Source organism: Candoia aspera, chromosome 1, assembly GCF_035149785.1.
Source record: "Candoia aspera isolate rCanAsp1 chromosome 1, rCanAsp1.hap2, whole genome shotgun sequence".
In the NCBI taxonomy this organism is placed as follows: domain Eukaryota; kingdom Metazoa; phylum Chordata; class Lepidosauria; order Squamata; family Boidae; genus Candoia; species Candoia aspera.
The window spans coordinates 248,445,843-248,473,420 of NC_086153.1; the positions used below are offsets into that span (position 1 = coordinate 248,445,843).

Genomic DNA, 27,578 nt, shown 5'->3' on the forward strand with positions numbered 1-27,578 from the left:
AAAATTGATGCATTCAATATGTGCTTCCTGGAAGACACTGCTTGGGGTTCCACACTTTTGTGAGGTGGGGGTAACTGAGGCTGAGAGATGGTGTTTTTAAGTCATGGCACTTACTCTATGAAACAACCTCCCTCCAGAATTAGGGTTGGTCCCCCCTGTTTTAGCATTCTCAACATTACTTAAAATGGAGTTCTTCCAGTGAGTGTTTGGAGATAGTTGGGACAATGCTATCTTGCTTTATTCTTTTAGTTTATTGCTCCACATTACAGGTAGTCCTTGCTTACCAACTACCTCATTTAGCAACCGTCCAAAGTTATGATGGTGTAAAAAAACAACTTTGCAACCAATCCTGGCATTTATGATTGTCACAGTGTCTTGCAGTCATGTGATTGCCATTTGTGTGCTTCCCAACCGGCTTGCGACATGGAATGTGGAAGCAAAATTGCAAGACGTGGTCATGTGATTTTCTGCTTGGCGCCACAGCACTTGGTGACAGAGTTGCCAGTCCCAATTGTGGTTGCTAAATGAGGACTACCTATATTAATAGATTTTTACCATGGATGTCTTATTTCCTATTTTTTATTTTCTTACCAAGGACATTTTACTGTGGTTTTGGATGCTTATCCTGTTAGCTGGCAGCAATTTTCATTAACCAGAACACCAATATTTGGTTTTATTACTGGGTTTCAAAATCATATTTAGGATGATAAATTCCAGGCAACCCATTCCACTATGAGCTGCCCAAATGTTTCCCCCCACTTCTCTCTCCTTGCTAAACAGAGAGGTCCTTGTTTCCTTTGGTCTATTTATGTGTGTTTGCTTTCCCTTTTCTCTCCTTGTTCAGCAAAGACCTTCCTTTCTTTTTTGCCTAGCAGAGAGATCTCACTTATTCTCTTGCTGCCTTTCTTACTCCTAGCCCAGCAGGCAGATTTGTGTAATGTGGCAGTCTAACCCAGCTCTTCTTTTCAGCTGCCTCTTCCTTCTCCTTTTAAGAAGTTCCAGCTTCCCATCCATCTTCCCCAGCCCAACTTGCTTCCAGGTTAGCCACCCGAATAGCTGCAAACTGGCTATTCTATGCAGCAGAAGTGGGCAAGGATTCCAGGTGGTAGCGTCATTTGGTAAGCAAGACCCCAGAGTGTCAACTATGTGGTCTGGATGAACAAGCCCTGCTAAGTCTGTGAGACCTACCAGGTTGGGCCAAGTCAAGTGCTCAGGCCAAAGCCATTAGGCCCCTCCTCTTCCTGAAGTGTTTCCCATAGTCCAGCCTTCATGTTTACATGATGCTCTGCGCCTTGGCCTATCTCCACAGCAACCTCAGTACCTACAAAGTTTATTGCATGCCACAGAAAAATGACTTAGAGGATTGCATGTACCCATGAACCTGAGACTCTTGCTGCAGGTTCCATAGTGCCTATTTTCAGGTCAATAAATAAATATAGTCTAATGAAATGACACCCAACTATATACTATAGTTGTCATGAACTGCCTATGGAGAAGAAACAAACTGTCTAAAAATGATAGGGATGAGAAAAGATATCACTTTTCACAATGGGAAGAATTCTGTCCTACAGCTCCTTCTACCATGTATCCTCGAATACAGTACAATGTACAGTTCTCCATATATTGCTGATGAAATGCTGCAGCTTGTTGAAATTATTACTACTAGTAACAATTAACAAAGAATGCTAGTGGGGTCCATTTAGTCCTAATTTACAACTACCTCCTTTAGCAATGCCAAACATATGAAGACTGATTGGTTAATCGTATACTTCCAAATAATCTAAAAGAAGGCTATTAAACCCAACAGGTCTCACCTGCTGTTTTCCTTAAGCAACAGATGTTCTGTTTTACAGTTTTATCTACCATAACCATAGTCACATCCTTTATACCGTTTGCATCTCTTTTACAGTTATCACTGTGTATTGGGGCAGCAAATCCCATAAATCACATAACTGTGATGGGAAGGGTAGATATGGCAGGAATCTGGGGGTGGGCTGCACTCAGAGACACTGGTGATGCTGCTGGGAGGGATCCCGATGTCTTGCCCTCAGCATTCATCCTCTGGACCAGAAAACTGGATCTTTAATGGCCCTGGGTGCTAGCTGTTGCTCTTGAATGCCAGGTCAGTTTGTAAAAAATCTTCCTTTCATCCATGACCTGACTGTGGATGAGGGCACCAACCTGGCACGAATCACCTGTCAGAAATTTGTCCATCAGGATTCCAGTTTTGCATCAGCTGGTCTTCAGGGGAGGTGGCTATTGTTATCTGCGAGTTTTGAGGGCTCTCAAGGGCTCTCCCTGCAGATAGTCAGATGTGAGACCCTCTGGTAAAGTTGAGCCTTCCAGAACAGTTGGGATTACTGCTGTTGTACTGCCCTCCCTGCTCAACATCAACCTTGCTTGAGCTGCTGGCTTCTGTTACTGGGTTGGTGGTGAAGTCCCCAAGGCTGGTAGTTCTTGGGGACTTTAACCTGCTTCCTGGGGATATTGAGTCCGAGGCAATTCAGAAGTTCATGGACCTGTCCCAGGTGATAGAAGGCATAAGACATATGAGGTCAGCCATTAGATCTGTTTTTTGTTTTGGGGCAGTTGTGACATAACCTAGTATTGGAGGATGTCATAGACAGATCACTCTCTCTTTGCCCTCCAGCTCACTGGTGCCACCCACCCCTGAGGAGAGAAAGAGCCTGTTCAGTTGGCCTGCCCCAGGCAACTGATGGACCCTGGCAGGTTTTACAGGGAACTTGGGGCTTTTCCTGAGGATCTGGTGGGCAGCTCAGCCGAGGCCTTGGTTGCAGCATGGAATAAATATGCGACCAAGGCCTTGGACCAGATTGCTCCTATGCAGCATCTCTCTGTGCACCAATCCCAGGGTGCACTTGATTTTCTGAGGAGCTCTGGGAGATGAACTGCCAGGAGCGCTTCCTTTAGTGCCATTGGAATAAGAGAGGAAATCTTACCAAACATGAGTAAGAACCCATATTTGGGCCTATATTGTAAAGATAAGGGTGGCAAGATGTCATTATTTCTCCACCCTTATTGCATCCTCCAATAGTTGCTGTACAGCCCTGTTCAGGATGAACTGTTCTCTGTTGGGAGGACCATCCACAGGGCTGCAATGAGGAGCATGCATATTATCTGGGAAATAAAGTTGGTCAGATTCTCTCAAAGTTGGACTCTGGCTGGTCAAGTCCAAGTGAATTGCCTGTGGCACAGTCTTGTGATGTTATCTGGACTGAGTTTGATTATGTGACTCCCAATGAAGTGGACAAGGTCATCCAAATTATAAGTTTGGCCACTGCCCTTCAGTCACAAAGTTATTTTTCAGCATCATTGTAACTTTGAATGGTCGCTGCACGAGGCAGTTGGCAAGCAAGGTCTTTCTGTAAAGCCCTTCATGGCATAGGGCCTGGTTATTTGAGGGGCCACCTGTCTTCAGTTGTTTCAGGAAGAGTAGGTATGCTCCAGGTCCCCTTCATTAAACTTTTTCATTTTGGGACCAAGGAAGCATGCCTTCTCTGTCACAGTCCCTAACCTCTAGAACAACATCCCTTCAGAGGTACATATGGTGCCCATTCTCTAAGTGTTCCAGAAGTTTCTTCAGATCTGACTCTGTCCCCAGGCCTGAGTTTAGGGTGTTTGCAGAGCCACTGTCGAATCTTTTGTGAATGCTAATGATGTGTCTTGTCTAGACAGTAATGTTTTTTACATTATGTATTTTTAAATATTGTAAGCAAACCATAGTCTTTTTTGGAGTTGGGCAGCCTCAAAATCAACTATGTTAAATTAAATTTAATTAAAATTAAATGTCTCTTGCTTTGTGTGAAAAAGTATTTTTTAGCCAAATGATTTTATTTGATGATTATAAGTTTTAGCATTATGAGACACACACACACATAGAGAGAGAGAGAGAGAGAGAGAGAAACCATACCATGTATAATTTTAAATATTTAACAATAGTCTACCCTAATACTTGAGGAAGTTCACAATCATGAACAGCAGCAGCATCACACATAAACTCTGGTTGCCTGATGTAACTTTTTTATTGTAGCATCATTTTTCACATTGTTTATTTAACATGTTGTATTTGCTTTGGTAAATGTGTTCTGGTTAGTCACCCCTAGCTTCCTCTTAAAAGGAAAAGCATGATCTGAACAGTACATGACATTTTAAAAATTGATATTGGAAAGTAAGACAACTTTTAAGATGTAAAACAATAGAGCAAAATATATTGAGATAAAACATCAGTTCAGCATTAAACTAAAATCATAAATCAATAGCAGATAAATACTGAATCTATTAAGTAAAAGACAAAGGCAAACAAATCCCATCTGAACTTGGTATCTACACTGAAGGGTACGTGTTAGGCAAATCGACAGAATCTTATAATATCCTCCCATTCAATCTTTTTTTAAATGCTCCAAATACTTTGTTTTGATTTTCCTTTTCCACATCCACTGAACAAAAAACATAATAGAACAACAACAACAAAAACTCTTTTCATCATTGCTGTTCCTGTTCCACACTGTTGATACTTTTGCTCAGCTATTCATCTTGGCCCATTAAAGCCTTTCTTGGTTAGTCACAACTAATTCAGATTCAAACATTGTGCATTTAATATGCAATGGATCCATGTATATTACTTTCTATTTATTAATGTTGAAACTTCTTTGCCATTTTATTGTTCTTAAACTAAATTTGGTGTGTGTGTGTGTATCTGTGTGTGTGTGTATAAGTAAATAAATTTAGCTGCTGGAAAAGATCTCTGACAAACAGTGATAGGGTATACATACCACTGCTAAGCCATAGTTTAGTCTTTGATTTGGCTAGCATTTATAAATCCAGCCACCGTATTTTGTAAACCAGTGTTTATAGTTTGCTTATTTGTTTGTTCTATTTACAAGGCTGCCCACTCACCAGGCCACCATGTGTAAACTTGGCCAAATGTGTTTTTCTATAAACTACAGTTAACTTGCTTAGGACGTATATGACCCACCAATATCTTTATGAAACAAAACTCCACTTCTCTTAAGCTGAGTTGATCTTTGACTGACAAATCTGACATTTCTAAGCATGTCACCCCTGCATGTTGCCACGGTACTTTGACTGGATTCACACCTCACACTATGTCATAATTTTATTAAACATGCTTTACTGAAAATGGCTGATTTCAGAGCATATGCTAAGTCAAAACCAAACACCCCAAATCATAGTTTAATTTAATGTGTGAATCAAGCCTATATGTGTATATAATTAAGCTTTCTAAGAATTAGAACAGTCATTTAAAAGCTACTTTTTGTGTGGCCAGTGCCCACAAACCCTAAATGACCAGAAGTGAGAACAAGCCTTTGCCTACATTCAGGTAGTCAACATATACAAGATTTTCAAGCTTTCTTCTATATACTCAGTGGCTGTGTAAATCAGTGTATGGTTCAGTATGTTGTTGATTCGCTTGTTCAAAAGGTAACTGATTTAAAGGGAAATATGTAAACGCTATACTACACTAACCAGTTATTAGAAAATTAATATGATCGTGATAGCACTGTTATATTATAAGATCATTTAGAATAAAACATTAACAAAAAGGTTTTTTAAACAGAAGTGAGAATTTAGGCAGATTAAACATTTGAGGATTCAACTAGACATGTTAAATTTGTATTTTGCATTAAATAGATTCAAAGTATGAGTGTCTATTAATGTTTTTTCAACATTCCAAAATCAGCTTTTTACATTGAAAGCCAAAAATCACATCAGATATGAGAGATTATTGATACACATAGCCAGCAAGCACCTTTTCAAAAAAACCGGGGAGGTGGGGGGAGCCAAAAAAGATTTAGCAAAAACATTCAGAGGAAGATATAACTTACATAATATACACATTCTGGAAAAGAAGGAATATGAATATGAATATAAAAGCTGTAGAATTGGGAATGTAAAAGTAGGGCCCACCACCATTCTTTTTATGGACCCTAAACCCTCCCCCCACAGAACTGGTCAAGCCAAAAGTTGGCCATTTTTCTTCCCTTTGGACAGATAGTTAAAGGTATGTAGACCTTGCAGAGGCTTAATACACCCTTTCACCCACTGAGAATCTTGAAAACCTCCCCAAAATTGAAATCCTTGCCCTGCTTATGTTTGGGATGTACCCTTCAGTGTGCCTGGTGTGGCCCTCAAATGAAACTGCTTTTGTGGATGGATGGATGGATATATGAGGCAGAATTAACATTAATTACTATATTTTAATACTACCTCATATATCTGTCCGTCCATCCATCCATCCATCCATCCATCTATCCATCTACAAAAGCAGTTGTACAGTATATCAAATGTATGCAACAGTGCATTTTAACTACTAAAAATATTTTTGCTTATTTTTTGAAATAAACATTGTGTTAAAATGAAGGCAAAGAGCAAGAGTCAAAAAGACTCACTGGGAGTCAAAAAAAAAAATCAAGATGGCAATTGTGACCACACAATCACACGCACAAACGTCTGTGGCTTTGACTGCATGGTCATGATTGCCATCTCTACTTTTTTGATCCCACTCCACTCCCTGCCACCCCATGAACTCTGTGGCAAAGAACTAAGCGGGCTTCTCATTATAGAACCACAAGGAACGCTCTGCTGTAAGCATCAGTTCCTATCACTGAGAGCGCAAAATGATGGAACATGCACTGCGACATCACACCACACAGTCTGCCCTTTTATACTTAACATCACAGTATCACACACAAGCATGTAAGGAGCAGAGTTTATGTTGCAAACCATGTTTTGTCACTTGCCCTCCTGTGGATGCCCATGAGCTCTTCTCTGAAAGGTCTGACCAAATTTGTTATCCTTTCAGTGCCAACCGAATAGACCTGTCAATTGATTTTATTCATTTTTTAATTTGCTATTTCATTTGCCTGTATTCAACTGAAACTTTTTTCTCTCTTTCACATTACAGTCCCACTGGATTATAGATTCTTCATTAGCTTTGTATACTTTTGTTCCCGCAAGCAAATTCTGTAGGAATGGTTCTGACTAGGGATGTGCACAGTATCCACTCCTAACCACAATTATGCCACAACGAGGAACCATATTTTGTGATATCATTATGCATTTCGTATTTGTGTTATGACAATTCAGGTGAGTACGTAAGGGGTGGAATTTGTGTTGTAGTATTGCCAAATGTTTCATCATTGTCTTGGATGCCTATATCACAAGGACTGAAGCTCAACTTGAAAGAGATGTCAATGTTTTATACTCACACTTTTTAAAAACCAAGCTCTAAAGAACAGGCATCAAATATACACATGTGTATAAAATGTGGCTTGACAACCATGCTATATATTTGACAATACTTTCTTACAAAATATATTCAATGGCAAAATAAAAGCTATAGGAATAAGAACTTCTATATTAAATCAAATAATTAGATTCGATTACATCAATATTTCAATTTTTTAAAATGTTTTTCACTCAAGGCACAAATGATCAGGCTTAAATTATCATCTATTAGACACATTATGTGAAGGCCTAGCTCTCTTGAGAAATCTGTAATGCTCAGAAAGTGGAAGGAAAGAGAATGACTGGCAGCAAGGCAAATGGACTTGATTATAGCAACAATAAATGTACTTCTGGAACGCCTGAATGCAAGGTTGGGGAAAAATCATCATGACGGTCTATCTACGTGGTCACTAGGAATCAATACTGACTTGATAGGGCATAATCACTAAGTTTCGACGAAAGGGGAAACATTTTAAAAATCTTTATTTTTGGACTACTGTAAAGTCTCAGCTAGATGCCATAAATTCTGTTACAAAAAGCTGTCATGCAATACTCATAAAATATCAGGTGTAGTCTATGAACCACTCTGCCTTGTACAAAACACATAATACAATTCCCAAAACTGTCCCTACTGCAAACCTTCTATGAGTTACTATCTGCACAATTCTATACGTTTATTCAAAAACCATCCCACTAAGTTTAAATATATTTACTCTCAAGTAACTACTCTAGCTCACTGCTCTAGCTTTCCTTAATTTCAGTTCGCTTGCTTAAGAGCTAGAAATTGGACTGAGTTTTTCCCAATGGTAAAGCACTAAAATGCTAGCACTAAAAATAGATGAAATGTCAAATTTAGTACTCACATGTCAAATGTAAGCACTAAAATAGATGAACTTTATGGAAAACGGAATGCAGGAGACCAACTGATTTGCTAGATAACGCACTGCCCATTCCATCAGATCCACGAATCTCTCCCCTACGGAAGCTTATTCCACCCACATCCCACCTCAGAAATGTGAGCCACAACATGTTTTTTGTTGCCACAGACGGGTTTCCTCTTCCAAAATTTACCTGCGGGCGCAGTGTACTGGAAGGACGGGAAGACGCCTCTAAATGAACACGCCTTTCTGATTAAAGTGTTGAACAATGCATTTGCCCAACTGTGCCACAAATCCTGCTTGCTAGCGGGTTCCCAAGCGAGCGTAACTTTTAACGCCCAAGCAGGCAGGAACTTCCCCGCCTTCGGGCAAGGGGCACAGACGGACGCGAGGCACCTCAGCTGCTCTACCCAGCCGACAACAAGCCTGTTTGAAACCCTCAGCCTGGCTGGCACTGAGCGTAGCTAAGGACACAGCTCCCTAACGGCGACGCTCCGCAGGAGGTTTACTCGCCAGATGCCCAGCGCAGCACAGAACGCCTCACTCACGCTGCCTACTGACCGGGGGAAAGGAGCCCGGTGGCGCGCAGCTGACCTTGGGGCGACGCGGTAAGCAGCAGGAACGGCGGCGGCAGGAGGAGGAGGAAGAGGAGAAGCGCCTCCACGGCGGAGCAAGGATGTCCGGACCCCATCGATCAGCTGGAGCTGCCTGTCGAGCTGCTGCTGCTGTTGCTCTTGCTACCGCGGCTGCCGCCCCTGAGTCCAGCCCCGCGCGCGTCCCCAAAAGGAGGCGTCTGCCGGCGGCTGTCCCACCCCGAGGCACAGCCTCCCCTCACGTGCGAGCGCTGCTGGCGGGGCAAAGAGCGGGCACGCGCCCAGGAAGGCGGCCACCCACCGCCTTACCCCTTTTCCCGCGCTTCTGCGAAGAAGTCGCACCCTAGTTTACGAAGAACTAGGCGGGACGCCTGAACTTAAGGATACGTCCCCCTCTCTCCAACAGTAGTTGCGTTGATGTTATGGTCCTCCCTGGTATAGTAGCATATTTGACATGCTCTTGTTAAATAAGGGAGCGCTTTTCCTTGCGGTAGATTTCACAACTTTTTAGCAGAAGCTGAGTCACTTCTGGCCTACAAAAATTGAGAATGGCTTCAGCCATAGGTAGAATGGCTTTTTCAAATGTTGCAAACGGGGAGGGTGGTGGCAGATCGATGTTGATGATGGATTTAAATTTATTAACCCTTTCTTCCAAAGCTTCTCCCAATTAAAAAAAAATCTGCTGATAGCTTGTCATCTGGTCCTAGCTTGATCCTCCTGGTGCACCTGAGTTTATCCTGTGGGAGACTTCCTAGCCTTCCCAGCCAGGGCTTCTCCTCCTCAGCTCAGCTCCAGGAAAAATTCAAAAAGGCTTGGGGATCTTCCTACTCCAAGTGCACAGAGCCTGAGCTAACAAGCTTTGTGCCAGTCTTCACACTTCTGTGCCATAGTGCATTTTTGCTCAGTGGGGAAAGTTTTAATGAGAAGTTCCCTTACGATGGGAGCAAAATGATAAGAGATCTCAATATAAAAATGAATTTATTGGAGAAAGGGAAATACAGGGAAATGCAATCAAAATCACTACAATCAGCCTAGCTGAGTAAGTTATTTATCCCTTCCTTCAATAAGTTCAGGGGCTTCAGTATATGTTTGGTGTTCATTGCAGAGAAGATAGTGGGGCTTGGAGATAAGTAAACTTTGCTTGGATATCATTAGACTCACCCTCTTTGCATTTTCTCCTCCTACCTTCGTTTTATGTTTAAGCACTATCTTCAGCTTTAGAGAATATGGAGAATAATTGAAAGTCAGCCTCTTTGCAAGGACTTTTCCTTTGCCTGGTCAAAGAAAATGCTGTCTCTGAGGCCCTGTGTATAGTGAACAAATCAGAAATCATCTAGAGGTTCAACTTATCTTCCTAATGAGACTTGGTGGTGCATGAGAAAAGTGAAGTCTAGTTTTCATCATTTCTGCCATGGAAGAGGCTGTTGTTTTGGAAACCAGAGTTGAACTTAGGCTTCTGAATAAATATGGGATTAATCTTCCAGATTCTTCAGCAGATACCATTGGATCACAATGAAGGCTAGATATTTGTTACATCTTGTTATCAAGGTGCTCCACCAAATGGTAAAATTCTCCATATGAAAGTATCTTCTGGTGGGAAATTGACTGAATCTTTACAATGGTATGATTTGGAATATTGGAGAAATACAGATGGATCTATACAGAAACGGGACATTTAATCAATAATACTAATATAGATCACAATTTAGTTCCTTTTTTGTGCAGGGGCCTTCAGTAATTAGTGAAGGTACTTAGTTTATTAAAGCTGTAATATAGGGTTTTTTTAGTTTTTAAATTAGCATCTTAAAGACAGGAAATTAGGAATTTTTAAGCTATGGCCTGACTCTGCCTTTTCTGAAAGTTAAAAATACATACTTTTGTAAAGTTTAACTGGAAATACATACAAACACCTTTCTAACCTTCTAGCAAGCAAGGAAAAAATGAGAATTGCAAGGTGGTGTAATAATAATAATAATGATAATAATGTATGCCATCCAACTCAGGGATTCTGGGCATCTTAGAACAATCAAAGAAATTACAAAAAATCAATTAAAAATTAAAGATTAAATTATGGTAAGCACAGTGAAGTGAGGAATCTCCTCCCTCACCAAAGGCCTGGGTGAAGAGCTCTTTGCAGCTCCTCTAAACAACAGCAGAGTGGGGCCATCTGGACCTCAGGGGGAACCTCATTCCAGAGGTTGTAATGAATTACTAAGACACTAACTCAAAGCAGGAGGTAGGGGTAATAGCAAGTTCTTAGCTTCCCCACTTCCACAGAAAGCAAGATTCTTCCAGAGTTTCTTCAACAAGATTTATTGAAGAGGATAAAAGTGACAGAAATCTCAGTAACTGCATTATTTCTTTAGAATCCAAACTATCTGCCAACACATTTCAGACATGTCAAGTAGAAGTCACTAGCAAATTTACTTTGAGAAAAGTCAGCTGTTTTAACTTCTGATGTTCAAGGATGCTTCTATCAGTAATTTTTAACTGGTAAGCATAGTGCTCGTGGTAAAGGGATGGTCTGAAACATGCTAGGTTTCTATAAAATAATTTGATTGCTTAGCTAAATAAAACCATTTAAAATCACTTTTATGCAATCTTTTTTATATATGATCAATTTAAACTAACTGCTATGAGGACATTTTTTGGGAAAGGCATGAAATAAAATGTTTATCTACTGCACATAGAGCTTAGTTTTATTGAAAAAATATACAAGGAAAATATTTGTTTTTCAGTAATAGCTTTCAACATACAATTCGTATACATTACTTGGTGTAGATTAGTGTTTTTAAACTGTTCAGTAGAGCTTTCCTTAGACATATTTGAGAGTTGAAAAACAATCACTAGAAGACTTTTCTGTGAAAGTTCACAGAACATATGAGCTTTAGAGCAGGATTGCTCAACCTTGGCAACTCTAAGCTGTGAGGATTTCAACTCCCAGAATTCCCTAGCCAGCTTTGCTGCCTGGGGAATTCTGGGAGTTGAAGTCCACACAGCTTAGAGTTGCCAAGGTTGAGGAACCCTGCTTTAGAGTACAGTAATCTTAAAAATCTTGCTATCTTTTCCTTCCTGTATCTTTGTGAAAGTGATTTCAATACAGTATTTACTAAAGATTAAATATTGAAATAGGCTGAATGTTACACCAAGACTTTTTAAAAACTAATTTGTTTCAAATATTGATGTAATTTATGTATGAGAGCCAGTTTGGTCTAGTGGTGAAGGCTCCAGGCTGTGAGTTCTAGTCCAGCCTTAGGCATTTAAGCCAGCTGGGTGACCCTGGGCCAGTCACTCTCTCTCAGCCCAACCCACCTCACAGGGTGGTGGTTGTGGGAAAGATAGGAGGAGGAAGGAGTATTAGGTATGCTTGCTGCCTTATTTATAAAAATAATAAAGGGATAATAAATAAATATTGTCACATGCAAACTCATACAATACACTGATTAGTGTATTGAAGATATAGGAAATATTAAAGATGTAATAATATTAATATTATGTTTATTTCCTTTTTAAAAAAGAGTTGTATAGCTTTCCCAACTGAAGTGCTATCCACCTATTTTTGAGTCAACAGAAAACACTACTAGCATGAAATTTGCTGTCCCCATTGCCAGTCCTTTTCCTGTTTCTGCTGCTTACATTTCCAGTCCCTGTTGGCCATCCAAGTTCCCTCCAAGGAAATAAGTGACAAAACCTATTACACACCTTGAGAATGTCCTTGGATAGTATTGAAATAAGGTGAAAAATACTGCTTAGTACTGGTGCAGCTGATGAAGAGGCTGTTTCATTACTGAGCTGGGGACATAAAGAAGGAAACATGCAACATGGCAGAAAAACAGTGTTGCTAAGGAATGTTTTTGCCATGATTAGGTGCAAGGGGGGGAAAGGCCCTCAGATTGGTTTAAAATTGCAGTTTTATTCTTTTAATAACCTCACATAAGGGGACATAAAATTCCTATTTTAAAAAAAGTTGTTCTATATCCTTAAAAATATGAGGACCACCCATATAAATAGCACACTCTGGCTAGATTTTAAAAATATTCTAATGTTAGTCTCTAGACCATAAAATGCATTTTCTAGACCTACTGTCCATGTATATCTACTTATCTGGCTTATATAAAACAATTGCCTGTTGAATTTGAGTTTGCTTTGGTTGCATCCTCGTCACAGAACAAATTCTGTGGAGGATGAAGTAGCTCTGCCGATAACAACTTATGAATTAATTAAACAGTGAGATTTCCTATTCATAGTATTTTCTGAAAAAGTTTCCAGCAGAATTTGCTGCATGCAAGAAGTATCAATGTGTTATGCAGTGTCTGTATGTAAATTCAAGCCAATTAGAATAAATAATTACTACAGATGGCATATTAAATTAATCTATCATATTAGAAAAAAACCTTTATTGCAGTTCAATAAAGTAGGCTATATCTGTACAATGTTTAAAATTACAAATTACAATTAGAAAAGGAATAAAATACTTGCAGTTTCTGTTCTATAAAAAATGACTGACCTAAAAATGTGCCAAAAATTCTTCACATTTTATTAAAATTACTGCTGTGTTTTGAAGGAAGTAAAGAACCCTAAGCATAAAAGGAACTACAAAGATGAAAAATAAAAGCATGTAACTTTCAATATTTTGTCATGTTTCCAGATATACTTAACTATGACAATGAAAATCATAAAAGATAGGCCCCAAAGATGTTCATTCTTTTAGAGATCAACAGCAAATAATTGTCTATATACACTGCACAAGCACAAAATAAGAAGTACTAGTCTGAAACTTAAAAGTCTTCACAATAGAAAGGTATTACTCTTCTAGACAGAAACATGATTTAAAAATTTATGTGCTAGTATAGAAAATTCTACTAAAAGGAATGGGCTGCAACTGCCTCATTACTAAATAAAAAAAGCTACACTCCTAGTCATACAGTGAATTTCTATTCTGATGGACAAACAAATGGCATATTTGGCCATCAAATAAATACAATGCAGTCCTTGTTATTCTCTCATAAACACATTAAAGTATTTGAATGACATACTGTGGCTTATAGGAGGAATTCTGTTAACTGTTATGTTTTAACAAGAATGATATTTCTAGCTGCTGAAACAGCGTTCTGTGAGAATTAGATCATCAGTGCCATGCTGAGAATTCAGCATTTCCCTAGTTTTGCAAGAAATATACCATTTGAATTTTGAGTTTGAATTTGGGTAGTGTTTTTTGTGCCCTCTATTTAGAATAAAAGAATAATAACTGAACTGCATTGATATTGCCTCTAAAATTGAGATATTTTGTTGGGAAATGAGTATCTGCTGTATTTTAATCTCAAGAGGCACAGTTGCATTCGTGAGAAAGTGATATCGTAGAAGTATGCTGAAGCTTTTTTTTCTCGGTTCAGAAATGCAATTGAATGCAATGTTTGAAATACCTTCCTGAATTTATCACTATATATGTACTATATTGCACACTTTTTGAAACATTTCCTCAAATTCAGGGGGCCTGTTATGTACCACAAGATTATGGGAGATAAGACTGATATTGGAAGACTACAAATCTACAGTTTATGTACACAGAACCAGTATCATGATTCTTAGATAAATCAAGCTTGACAAATTATGTTACTTCAAGCTCTTTTACCAGAAGCAATTTGTCCCACTGCATACTGGGGCCAGGAACCAGCTAAAAGTTCCTTCTCTGTAGTGGGAAGAAATTTAGTAACTTCAAATACCATGTGCTTGAAAGATAATAGAGCTGCACCAAGATTCCATCAACCGTAAGAGAGTGATTTTGCATCCTTGCACAGTGCAAATAAAATGAATAAATAAAGATAATACAACTTCCCATTATTTTCTCTGTATAGATGCTGGTGATAACTGTGATTAAGCCATGTGTGATGTACATTCATACAATTCTTTAGTCACATCCTGCATTAGCTACTATTGTGCAAATCTTTTATTAAGTTGGTATCTAACAGAAGACATTCTATTACAAAAAAGTTTAAGGAACATGGAATTTCAAAAGGAAGTGCCGAGAAGAATATGTGACAGGTATTTTTATCTTCACAAGTTTTGTGTGCAGTTAGCTAACATTTTTCCTCATAAAATTTGAAAAAAAGAGTATGGTATGTTTAGGTGAACACACAGATAGATCTCAGTATAGCAGTGCAACCAAGAGCAGCATGAGTACACTACAGTAAATAAAATAAGGTAAATGGTGCACCTTTGAGGGTCAAGCATATTCCTATTAGGTTAAGAGTAAATGGATTAAAAATGAAGTGTAAGTAGGCAATAATAATAAACACTTTTCAAGGTAATAATGAAAAACACAAGGTAAGTAAAAATAGTAAAATTTAATACATGTGCTGTATTTTAAGTTACTGGAATAAAAATGACCACAAAATGTAGGAATTAAAGAATAATGCTACTTGAAGAAACTGACAACTGATACTCCTTTTTCACAGCTCCATATTTAAAGCCTAATGTTCATACAGAGAAGGCCTCTTACTACGGTACAGAGATTTCAACCCTTGTCCTATGTATCTCAGTATTCCCTCTATTAGATACGCATCTTCTAAGGATTTTAAAATTCTCAGCTAATAAGAACAGTTGTTTCTAGGCATTCACAAGGTTTTTTTTCTGGTTGGAATTTTACTATTTATAAGAATCCACATCTGAACTTGAGGATAGGCTAACATTTTTACACAATGTTCACAAGCATCCAAGAAATCCTGCGTTTAACAAAGCAAAAGAATTAGAACATGACATTCGGCATTTGGAAAGAAAACTTTTATCTTCTGCCTATGAAGTAGGGTTAACAAAGATCTGAAAACCTTTACATGGCATTAGGTTGAGTAACAGCATAAATAAGTCACAGTAATACTGACCTCACTCACACTCATCCCAAATATTTGACTAGAAGATGTGCTTATAATGCTGTAATAAAATTGTGCCAGTATTGTAAGATGTCACACAAGTGTGAAACATTCTATGTGACTCTGCATATTTATATGCTATTCCAGCAAGTCACTGTTATTACACTGTCTAGCCATTAAATAGGGGATATGTGACTTTAAAATGATCACTTCAGTATTTTATGTTCTGAAATGTCATTACATATAAACTGATTGGACCTGAAAGGCATGTCCATGCTGAGACATTTATTCTGGAGCTTCTGCTTAAGGGGGCTGCACTCAATGTCCTGATTTTGGAAAAGAAATAGTACAGCTTGCTAAGTATGTAGCATTCTTTTTTTTTTTAAAGGCAAAGACAAGATCATGATGAAAAAGTTAAATAAATAAATGCCAGTTAAAACACACTTAGAATTTTCTCTGTGCAATTTCATATATGAAAAAATACTACTGATTTCTGCACATCTATCTGCATGTTTCACTCCTCAAAAATCTGCTAAAAATAATACTGATAAAATAAAAGGAAAATTGCTAATGAATTCAGTGCTTTGAGCCTATTAAAAACATTTAAATTTTTAAGTTTCTTGCAGCACAGCAGTGACTCAACATGGAAATGCTAATGATAATAGTGTGACTTACATAATAAAATATTAGTTTTTAATTGCTTAGTGATTCCTAGCAGAAATTGGAATGTGTTAATTACATTTTTTCAGGATACAGTCTGAAGGCAAGTTGCGAGAATGCTACGAGCTTCTCACCGCACCATTATCTATGGCAAAGAAATATTACAGCTTTAAAATAAGCTGCACAATACTCATCTAGCTCTTTCACATGAAAGCGTGTAAAAGCAAATCAGCAAATAAACTCTAAAAGTCATTTATAGGTATTCTTTTTCCTTTTCCACACTGGATGTACAGTTTTTATTCATATTTTTGCACATCATTTGGAGCTTCTTTCCAGAAGAGTTGCACTGAGTCACATGAATATTTTGGATGCAATGTATTAGCAGATAGAATTTTTGCATACTAACAATAGTTTGTTCCTTGTTGCTTTTTTTACAGTGCTTGTTGCATGAGGCAGAATCAGATGTCAATTCCTTTGACAAGGGATGCCTCCAGTGTGATATTGAACTCCTGCAGTGTTTGCAGCACACGGATCAAAGAATTCACAAGTGTATGATCTTTTATCAATGCTGTATCCTCATACATCTGAGCAGTGATGGGGCAGTCTGCCAACAAAGCAATCCAATGGTGTAAGAGATGATCTCTGTAAGGGAAAGTTTTAGAATTCTAAAACAAGTATTAAATATTTTCTTCTTTTACAAAGAAAAATGTTAAACTTTCTTGTATTATCACTCCTTCTCAACTCAAATTTGGTGATCACATACCTCCTCCCTAGATCTGGTAGGCAATCTAATTTGAAGCCCCCCAGATTTTTTGGGACTATAACTCTCATAAGTCCTGAATGTCAGCTGTCATAGCTTTAACAAACAGCAATTGCATGGTGAAAGCAATCTGTGGACCTCATGCTGTTCTCTTGCTTGTGGCCTTCAGAGCTCCGAACAAAATTTTAAAGAAAAAGAAATGGATTTCCAAAATGTTTGGTTCAGTTAGTAACTATTAGGCTTAATTATTTTGAATAAAAACAACTCTTTTAAAAAGGTGTATATAATAATCGAATAGGGTTATTGCTACAGTTTGTGTAGTTCCCCCCTCAAAAAAATTAAAAATAAAATGTGGGTCAAAGCTGAAAAAAGTTCCTCCTCTGAATGTTATAACTGCTGAGACACGGGGCTAGAATGAACGGGAAGAGGTTCATCTTTGCAAAAAACAACAACTTTGCACTATAATTCTTTCCAGAAGACTCAGATGGTTACTCAAACATTAATTTTTTCAAAAACCATGCATATTTGTGTGTGTGTGGTATACACATGTGTCTGTCTGTCTCAATGGAACCCTTCAGGTCATGGAATTTTGTGTGTCAATCAATATTGGCAAATTGGAATACACAAATAGCTATTCACTGTGGGCTTTTATTCTATTACATAAAAGATAATAACTAGAGCTAGATACTAATTTATTTAAAATTATCTAGAGCTTAAGGGCTTGCTGTTTTCATTAACAGGACTTAGTTCTTGATATTTAAAAAATGTATTTACATCATCTCTTGATAAACTGGAACAATAGTTCCAGATGCTAGCAGTTCTGTCAATGACTGGAACTTGATTCTAAAGATAATTATTAATGAAAGATATTTTCATTCAGTTATAATTGCATTTTAATAGTTTGAGAAGTTCAGTTACAATCTTTAGATTCTACGGTCAAATACGGATGATTCCACCAAGTGCCTTACCTTGACAGGACATGTGTTTGTAGAGTACCCAAAGTAGAAGACATTGCACATGTCCTATTTAACTGCCAACTATATGCCCCAGCAAGGGCTCAGTACCTTCAGACATTAATTGATAGAACCACATACTGGGACACTAACAAAAGACTATTTTACTTCCTCCAGGGCACAAATATGTATGTGGTCAATAGAACCGTTAGGTTTATAGTTAGGGCTGTCCAACTGAGAACGCAATTTATAGAACGCATTGGGGTGGTATGTAAAGGTGATGAATTCATTTAAACTCTCATTGTTTCTGTATTTTATTACTTGTTTTATTACATCTTGCATTTTATCTTACAATTTTATCTCTATTTTACTCTACTGTATTTTATCGTATTTTATCTTATCATAGTATATTTTAGCTAATTTTACTGTATTTTAGCTGTTTTATGGTATCATATTTTATATTTTATATCTTATAGTGGCTGATGCCCAACTTTCTGATATGGTAATTTGACTAATCAATAAAGTTACTTTACCCTTTATTATAGCATAAGGTATGAAGATTAGAACTCCTGGTGACTATTCAAAAAACAAAAACTCTACTATTTCTTGCTCCAACTCATTAATTTCCATTTCATATCTAGGGTTTCTTGTACTTCCATTCATTTTAATTGTTAATTATGGGTATCTGTAAGGGCATGTATATCCTTTATTTTTTTCCTAAACCAAATGGATTGTTTTTACAAAAAATCCCTCTTTGCACAAAATAAACTGTTACTGATGATCACCTTCTATTTTTAAGTTTCTAAAAGCTAATTGACTAAGTGTGAAAATATTCTTTGTTTAAACAGCACAAACGTGGTAAGCAGAATAAGGAAACAAAATTAGTACAAAAGCATTCTATCAGGCAGCTTACAGACAAAACGGTAGCCATAGAGTCATACCTGGCTCCAAGACAAACTAACATCTGAAACTTGCCATCTTTCCCAATGTTTCTAGGAGTGTTGTTGATGGCTGTTACAAAGCGACAAAAGCTCCTAGCCCTTTTCTGCCAGTTTTCTTCTGGGACCAGTTCATTCTGATCAAGAGCTTCATAAAATCCTTGTGCTTTTTCTGAAGGTAGAGACACAGAACAAAAAATGATCACCTAACTACATCAGATGGTACAGGTGGCAGTTGAATTATTTTTGTGCTTCTAAATACAAACATATCAATTTTACTCTGATCACCCAATATCTAATGAAGTAGCATAATATTGTTTTCAACTTTGTTATAATAAGTATTAGTAGAGAATGTCCCTGTGTTTATTATAATGTATAAAAAACCAAATACCACCACACTTTCAAATTTAAAATTTGAATTTCTAATTCAGGCAATTGACAAAATATCACTCATATTTTTCTCTGTACACTTAACACCAAATATTATTTGATTACTTCCTTACATATTGTCCTCTCTTCAAATATATCCAGAATAGTTGCTTCATTTCATTTTCTTATATTAAGAATGGGTATTAAAAGTTACTTCTAGTACTAAGTAGTGATTAACTCTACTGCAATAATCAATAATTCAAATTATACATGAGGTCCATTTAAGGAGACAAAGTAGGTATTGTAGGATTACATCTTCAAGCAAATGTTCTGTACTTACCTAGAAAATCCCAAATAAAAACATTTTTGAAGAGCCTAGGAGATTTAAATCCATGCTGAAACACTTGCTCAAGAGCTGAAACAAGTCCACCTTCTCCACAGAGCAAAAGTGTTAAACTTCCTCTCTGTCAATGGAAAATAAAAGAAACAAAATGTTTTATTTTTAAGATGTTTACATATTTGTCTAGTCACAAACTACTATAGTCTGTGATAACTAACTGAACACTATGCATATTTGCCATAGGCTACCTATACTTTGTACTGATTCCACCTATTATATTGAAAAAGTTCAGGAATAAGGCTCCAACGGAAATTGGAAAAAATTAATACAGATTAACTTTATTATAAGGTAGCAAAATGAAAACTTAAGAATGAGTAACACACTAGAACAGGGATAGGTCATCTGTAGCCTATATGCAGCCCCAGCCCCTTTTGTTGAAATCAGTGGAGCATCCCCAGATTTCATCACTGAAATTTCAGCAGCAAAAGAATCAACTTTCAGCATGTAACATTAAAAAGGAACAAAAAAGGCAGAACACTAGTGTGCACTTGCAACTGCAGAGAGAATAGTGGGCAAGCTCTGTTTGCTACAGATGCCTACGCTAGTGGGTATCACAGGACATGTCTGCTACTACAAAATAGAGTGGAAAGCAAAAGAGGTAGTAAAAGCCCTCAGACGAGAAGATACTCCAAGTCTGAGAATCAAGGAAAGTATTGTTGATCCAGATTCACACAAGTAAAATTCCAAGACTACCTCCCATTCCCACAATGTAGTTCACCTTGCCTCTTTTTATCAGATAATAATTTATTAAACTTGTATGCCGCTTGACACCCAATGACTCTGGGTGGCTCACAACAATCAAAGAAATTACAATAAAAGATAAAGGAGATGTAAATTTATATTTTACCTCTGCTAATACTGATTAAATGAGCGCAACTGGGGCTTCTAAACACACTTGAAAGTCCTAATTAAAAGTGTCACAGTATAAAGTTACATACAATATTATGTATTTGGTCATCCATACTTTTACATTAATTGGCCATTACATTAGTCAGTTCTAAGTGCACATCTATCAAGGAGGAAACTATCAACCCACATTATTGCTATGAATGGTAAGCTTACCTCTTTTTCTGGCTTGTGGAAGTGTTTGACAATTCCATTTACTGCTTCACCAATAGATTCTTGTATCTGACCTGTGTTTAACTCTGTGCAAAAGGGAAAATATATATATTTTTAAAAAATCATTTGATGTCCAGTTTATAGACAGACAAGTCAAGATCTTTGAAAAGTAAGAATGGAGAAAATAGTTTCTCTCTTTTATGGCACTTTTCAAAACTTACAGAGCAGCATACCACAAATAATAATGCTATAATAAAAATGAACAGCCACCTGCACAAAACAAAGCTAAGAAACAGGAGCCATAAAACCAGCAAAAGCATAAAATTAAAGCAGTTCTAAAGTATATTGAGCTATCTGCATAAAAGGCTAGAAAACTAGCTTTGTAGCTTTGTCTTAGTTTTGAATCATAAGTCAGAAGAAGTTAAGTATTCCCAGCAAATGGCTGACAAGCTTCTGCTTGAATACATCTATTGCTACAAAGCCTCCCATCTCTCTGGATAACTGGTTCTCCTGCTCTTCCTGTTAGGAAGGTTTTTTTTCTGAACATAAATTTCAGCTTTATATTGTAGATTTTAACACCTACAATATTGTTATGTCTCTCTTTCCTCAGTCAATAAATGAACCAATATACAGGTTGTATTGCAGCAATATTTATGAAGTCTCGTGCATATTTGGGACAGTTACCAATTATATTGCTCAATTTAGTTTCAATAATATGACTTTGGAAATTATGTACTAGTGATAATTACAGAGAATATGTCAGGAGTTTTGAGAATGGACAAGTGGGTCATGCAATGAAGTGTTGTAATACTGGGTCCCGCGGAGTACTCTATGCCATTTTTCAGGTAGTCCATTCCATTAATAGAAAGTACTATGAGTGGAAGTAACTGCAATCCACTCAGCTTACTTGGCTTGTTGTTTGGTGATATGGTAACAAATCTTCTGATCATGCTGGGGGACTGTTGCAACGGAGGGGTTCTGCACTGCCTTTCATCTACCTCAGTATGGGATGTCAGCAATTCTCCCACTAGGATCCTTTCTAAGCTGCCATCATCTACACCTTTTCCAAGCCATCTTCCACATGGAAACCTGAGGAAAAAATAAGGAAAGGAAAACATTGTAGGGCCCTTATGCTCATAGCATACTTTAAAAGACAGCACACAACTGACTTGTTTTTGCTCTGTAAGTTGAGTGTGCTCCATTTGTAAATATTCCCAGTTGCTGTACAATTGAGCCAGCAGAAAAGCGTTCATGCACTTGGAGACAGACAATTCTTGGAGCACTGGGAGCTACAACTTATCATCTTGAGTTTCTGAAAGGCCACAGAAGGCTCTTTGATGATGCAATGTTTCCCCTGGAAGAGGCATGCCTGATTTTTTTCATCTCTTTTTGTGGGGGAGGGAATAAGCAAAAGAGGGAGAGTTTCCAGAAGGAACCCTTGACTTAGGCCATACACTCATCAATAAACTTCAGCTGAGCTACTATAATTTGGCTATTTTGTTGCTACATTTTGGCAATGCAGCCTTGGGAGGCCAGGGGTACAAATCAAGTGCTGGGAGCCAATGGGTCACCCACCTGTGATGCAACTGTTCCTGTCTCTCAGGGATACATAGCTTTTCTGCTTGAAATAAGAAGTTGAAGATTGTGGATTTAAACATACAGACGTTTTGAACAGACTACAGATGGAGCGTATTACAGTAGCTCAATTTGGACTGTCAAATACTGATTTAGAAAGTCAGGATGTGTATGAGCTCCATTCTTACAATTTTTGGCTTCCAATTTATGTAGAAGTCAATGCACAATTTTTTGTACAAGCATGAAACTAATAGAAAGTTACAGTTAACCATGGTTATCTATTATATGTGAAGTAAAAAATTCCAAATAAGTCAACATGCAACATTTGCAGATTCTGCTAGTTTAAGGTTATCACAGTTGATATATTCTTGAGCAGATACCCAATGCCTTCTGTAAATATGGGGTTATTATTTACAGCTGAACTTTATGCCATCTGTATGTTATTATATTTAAAAATATTGCTAGATCATCTGTATCAGTAGCTAATTTATTTTAATTAAATAAGAAAGTAAAATAATACCTATACAGCTAGACACAGTCTTCATTGTTTGAAACAGTTACAGAAACAAGAAAATGAGGCCACTATATTTATTGTATTACAATTGAGCTTTACTCAAGAATTCAAGAATTCAAATATCATTTTTTACATAAGAAAGTTGAAAAAATGCTTACTTGTAAGTGTGACCTGTCACTTCATTTCTGACCATAACATATTCCACTAGCCACTTGGCATACAATCCAGAATTATCATGTCCTATTTGTACAGTAGTAAGTTTTCCCAAATTCTGACACTAAAAATCAGGAAAAATAAAAGATATTGGGTCAAAAAAAAAATCAGAGAGAGAAAACTAGATGACTTCATTAATGTATAGATCATCATTAGGGGAAGGAAGATGTAACTGGACTTTAAGCAGGAATTGGAGATGTGGAAAGACATAGGACTGAGTTAAAGTTTCAGAGCCAAATCTGTCTTGCCCTGCAATTCAGAAGCAGCAGTAGGGAGAGAAAGCAGTTGACACTCTCAGATGAAGCTTGGGCCACTGGGGTTAAAGAGATATTGTGGTAGCTGCTGTTTTCTCCAGAATGACCAGGAGGATACAACTGGCCTGGGATAGACATGGACAATGGGGGGCAATTTATCTTGGTTGCTGGAGGAAGAGTGATACTGAGTTACACAGTAATCTCTGGCATCATCTGTGCCAAAAACGGTTGGGATTGCAGAAAATGAGAGCAACCAGAGTTAAAGATGGAGCATGTGTAAGTGGCAATGGCTGGGAATTCTTAGTGTTGAGAGCGTGCAACAATAGCAGGAACTTTCACTACATAGTGTGAAATCAGAGATCGAGCAGCTATTGTTGGAGCAATCAGCACTACACAAGAGCCTTCCAGTTTGGGGAAGCGGAAAAGAGACAATCAAGACTCCTTGTGGTTGGATCCAAGAAGATTTGGAGGAGTTAGGGTAGAACTGGGAGGTTAGAGATCATACAGTTTTTGCCGACCTAGCTCTCAGGGTAGAAGCCTGAGAACTGTGTATAAGAAGTGGGGTAAGAGGACAGGGAGCTGAGCTCCACTAACCAGGACCAGGACTAAATGAGAGTGAATCTTGGGGGAGAACTCTGGTTTGGGATTTTACTTGTTTTGGGAGGATGTTCTGAGGATGCTGTAAGTGTTTGGGGGCCGGGGGGTTAAATAGAATGCTTTGATAGATTACTATGCATCCAGTTTGGTTGATTGGTACACAGTGTTGATATGAAGGAAGTGGAGGTAACTTTACTCTTCCTTTAGTAACATTCTTTTTGTGGTTATAATTGTCTAAGTTTGCAGGAACCCCACAAAAATAAATATTTCCAAAGGCCAATCTGTTAAATTTACTCTCTCTCTCTCTCTCTCTCCTGTCCCCCCACCCACAACCCCCATGCTTTTCTAATTTGTGTTCTTTTAACTTGAGGTAGATAACCCATGGCTCTGGGATACCTACAGACTCAAGATATAATGCTGCTGAAAATGTAAAGGCCAAGTGTCAAAAGTGTGTAAGCTGTTTCCTGTAAAATACACACAGGAAACATTAAAAACATCTTAGCTAGCCTTAGCTACTTGTTTTACATTATTGCATTGTGGGCCCTTGGTCACTGAAAATTATTTTTTTTAAAACACAGCACAAGCCTTAGTGGCTGAAAGGTTACCTTCTCCTGCTCAACAACATAATAAGAGATACCTCAAATGTCATTTCCAGCATATTTCTTGGAATCTGCAGGATTCCTGTTTCACCCAGTTCTCCTGAAATGCATATCCATGGGTTGGCTGTGAACATTGAGCCACCAAGTTTTTTACTAGGAACAATCAATATATGGTATGGAATCACTGTAAAAAAGAAAAAAAACATACACACAACTGGGTAAAATAATTAAGTCTCCAAGAATAAATGCAAGGGGAGCCAGGCTGAGTTTCTTCAGTAGAGTCCCCTACCTCTGAAATAGATTTCCCCAGTGAGAAACATCTAGAGTTCATGGTATCACCTTTCAGGCATTAATACATTACACTCTTTATTTTTAAGTTCCAGCTGGACTCTTAAACCAATTATGTCTGCTGAATTTTTATCGTTTTATGTTCTGAATTTTATCAGTTAAGTAGTAATTTTAGCATGTTGTAAGCTTGGTGGGGATATTTTTGAAGAGCAACGTAGCAAATTTTGAAATATTTACGTACATACTCTTATTAAATCTCGCGATCTTCAAATAAAAAAAAGAATCTACATATTACTAAAACTCTCACTGTGTTTATCTGTTTGTACCCTGAAGTTAGCCCAAACAGTGCATTATACCACAACAGTTTTTGAATCAAGGTACCTAAAATCTGTGAACTTAAAGAATGCATAAAAAATCCAGGACCCATTACTCCTGTAGAATTGAAATTTCCACAATGTTCACAACGGTTTTATCTGCAAAGTTGTGGCTGCTGCAGCATCCCTGCAGTCACGTGATCATGATTTCTGACACTTCCTGCCAGCTTCCCACAAGTAAAGTCAATGGGGAAGTCGGCAGGAAGTCAGAAGTCGCTCCCACTCCCACTGCTTTTTTGCCTGCCCATGGTCATTCTGTTTATCTGTATAGGTAAGTAAATATTGACTTATTGAAGTTTGTTTGCCACTACCATTTTTTTTCTATTTATGATATATAGTCTTCTTAGATGATTACGGAGCCATCCAGCATTGGGGTAAAAAAAATATGGTCAGCCTAAAATTAATGTTCATTTGGTCACATCAGACTGCACTACATTTCTGTCAAAGGATGACCCAACGGGTCACAAGGTTGTTTAGTTGCTTATAAAAGCTAGATTTAGTAACTGAAATCCTATAGATTATGAACAAGCTAAATCAAGTTTTGAGGAGATGGGTGTAAAAGCCCTCCTTCTTTGATACTTTTTTACCTCCAGTCTTAGCCCAGTATGAAAAATGAGCCAAATGAAAGAAAAAATGCCAGCAACAGCCAATGGTGAAGTAAGATGGGAGACCAGGTCTTACTTCCATCCCCCAATACTATTTTAGTGTTTACTAAAATATTAGGTTTATACAAACCAGTTAAAATTGTGTTAGCAAATTTACATATCTAGTTTTGTTCTAGGTTTATAAATGAGGCAGCTTCAAAACTCTTTAAGAAGCACTGTTTCCAGGAAACCTATTTACATAGTTACACTACCAATTCTAAGTCAAAGGACAAAAGAAAATGGAATTTTTGATCCAAGCTAAAAGCAGATAGCTACCCAAACATGTACATACAAATACCTGTCTCACAATTAAAGATATTTATACCTACAAACAGCCCTGTGAAATCTACTCTTCCAAAAACACAGTCTTGGTAAGACAACTGCATGCCCTATATCTACAGTACTGCATAGTGTCCTGTACTGACCAATTTTCATTTAAATATCCTTAAGCATTTTGATGGGTTTTCCCTTTTTTTCACTTCCCACACAGAGTCATGACTTTCTGGAACAAATTTTGAGGGTCAATGAATATCTGCATAGGGAGAGAAATTGCTTTCTTTCCAGCCTACCAATAAGAGTCAATTACAGTAGCTAAATAAATTACATCTTCTATCACAGCTCAGACTAGATATAATTATAGTCCCTCTGGCTTGAGAGATCAGAACAGAGTTACAAAATTAATAAAGCAAAATGGAAATTTAAGTAGTATGTTGGGATTAATACTGCTTTGTGAATAATTGCTTATTTTTATTTTAAGATTTTATGTAATTTTTAAAATCTGCATTACTTGCATTTCATTTTCCTGTGACTTTCCTCCTAAGATTTTTATCTCTCTATTGTGGTATACTTATATAAGTCACATGGAAATAGCATTCCCTGCATCTGACAAAGTGGATTCTGACCTACAAGTGCTTACTATAGCAAATTGCTTTAGATACCACAAGACAGTTTGTAACTTTTCCAATAATAAAAGGCTATACTTACAAATTGTTGTAAAAACATTGGTGAAGCAGAAGTAATCCACAGCATTGAATGACAAGAGATGATAAAGAAACTGTTCTTTCTCATCATCACAACGGAGGAAAGCATAGCGCTTGTAGAGTTTTCTGACAAAGAAAATAAACAGTCTATAATTATAATAGGAGTTTTCATGTAAAGCATTTCTTTCTGAAGGATGCACTGGCAATCAATACTATAACCAAAGGATTACTGTTTTAGTGCCTTTGTTCTTACTCTGTAAATGCTTTATATAAACCTGGATCCACTGTTATGTATACCACTTTCTATATCTCTGCTCTACAAAAAGAAGCTAAGCTTTCCTTTTAAAGGATGGAAAGTATTTTGGAAATATGAAAAATGTGGCTGTTGAAGGGTAAAAATCCAGACAGGGAAATGAAATATTGAGAAATTTGGAACCGTGAAATCTTCAAATCCTAGTTTCTAGTACTACTCAGCAACTATTTGGAATGTACAATGCAAGCGTATAAATGTTTTATTCAGATTTAAGAGTTGTTGTGTGTAATGGAATTAACTCCAAAGGCATAAGATGCATAGATGGCCACCTCAAAAAATAGAAATGACTTAACGTTCTTTAAGCAAGACTGCAAATATACCAAGTAATAGAAAAAGAGACCTGCAGATTGATTTACTCTCTTGGCTAAGCACATTTAAATTTAGTCTCTATTATCTGAAAAGTATGGGAGAACAAAGCAGCTGAAGACTAGTATTTATTTTTCTGTTTGTTTGTTTGTTTAATAGATTTAAATCCTGCCTTC

General features: G+C 37.4%; 2 protein-coding genes across 7 annotated transcripts in view; both read right to left on the reverse strand.

Annotated features, from left to right (window-relative positions):
• The window catches only part of SCUBE2 (signal peptide, CUB domain and EGF like domain containing 2), a 70,759-nt gene extending 61,873 nt beyond the window's left edge, over nucleotides 1-8,886 (reverse strand). Inside the window, exon 1 of the mRNA XM_063289433.1 lies at nucleotides 8,742-8,886. Coding sequence (XP_063145503.1) covers nucleotides 8,742-8,838 — 97 coding nt within the window. The 5' untranslated portion in view covers nucleotides 8,839-8,886. The remainder of the gene's footprint in view (nucleotides 1-8,741) is intronic.
• Nucleotides 8,887-15,065: 6,179 nt separating this feature from the next.
• DENND5A (DENN domain containing 5A) overlaps nucleotides 15,066-27,578 on the reverse strand; it is a 68,176-nt gene continuing 55,663 nt past the window's right edge. For 4 of the 6 annotated variants that reach the window (XM_063289435.1, XM_063289436.1, XM_063289437.1 and 1 more), the window contains 8 exons: nucleotides 26,788-26,909; nucleotides 24,536-24,681; nucleotides 22,993-23,111; nucleotides 21,653-21,834; nucleotides 20,749-20,831; nucleotides 19,627-19,750; nucleotides 18,921-19,089; nucleotides 15,066-16,908 (listed from right to left, as the gene is read on the reverse strand). In XM_063289435.1, the coding sequence (XP_063145505.1) occupies nucleotides 16,725-16,908; nucleotides 18,921-19,089; nucleotides 19,627-19,750; nucleotides 20,749-20,831; nucleotides 21,653-21,834; nucleotides 22,993-23,111; nucleotides 24,536-24,681; nucleotides 26,788-26,909 (1,129 nt within the window). In that variant the 3' untranslated portion in view covers nucleotides 15,066-16,724. Of the gene's footprint in view, nucleotides 16,909-18,920; nucleotides 19,090-19,626; nucleotides 19,751-20,748; nucleotides 20,832-21,652; nucleotides 21,835-22,992; nucleotides 23,112-24,535; nucleotides 24,682-26,787; nucleotides 26,910-27,578 lie in introns of those variants that run through there. The other 2 variants (XM_063289441.1, XM_063289439.1) reach the window with 2 other exon arrangements.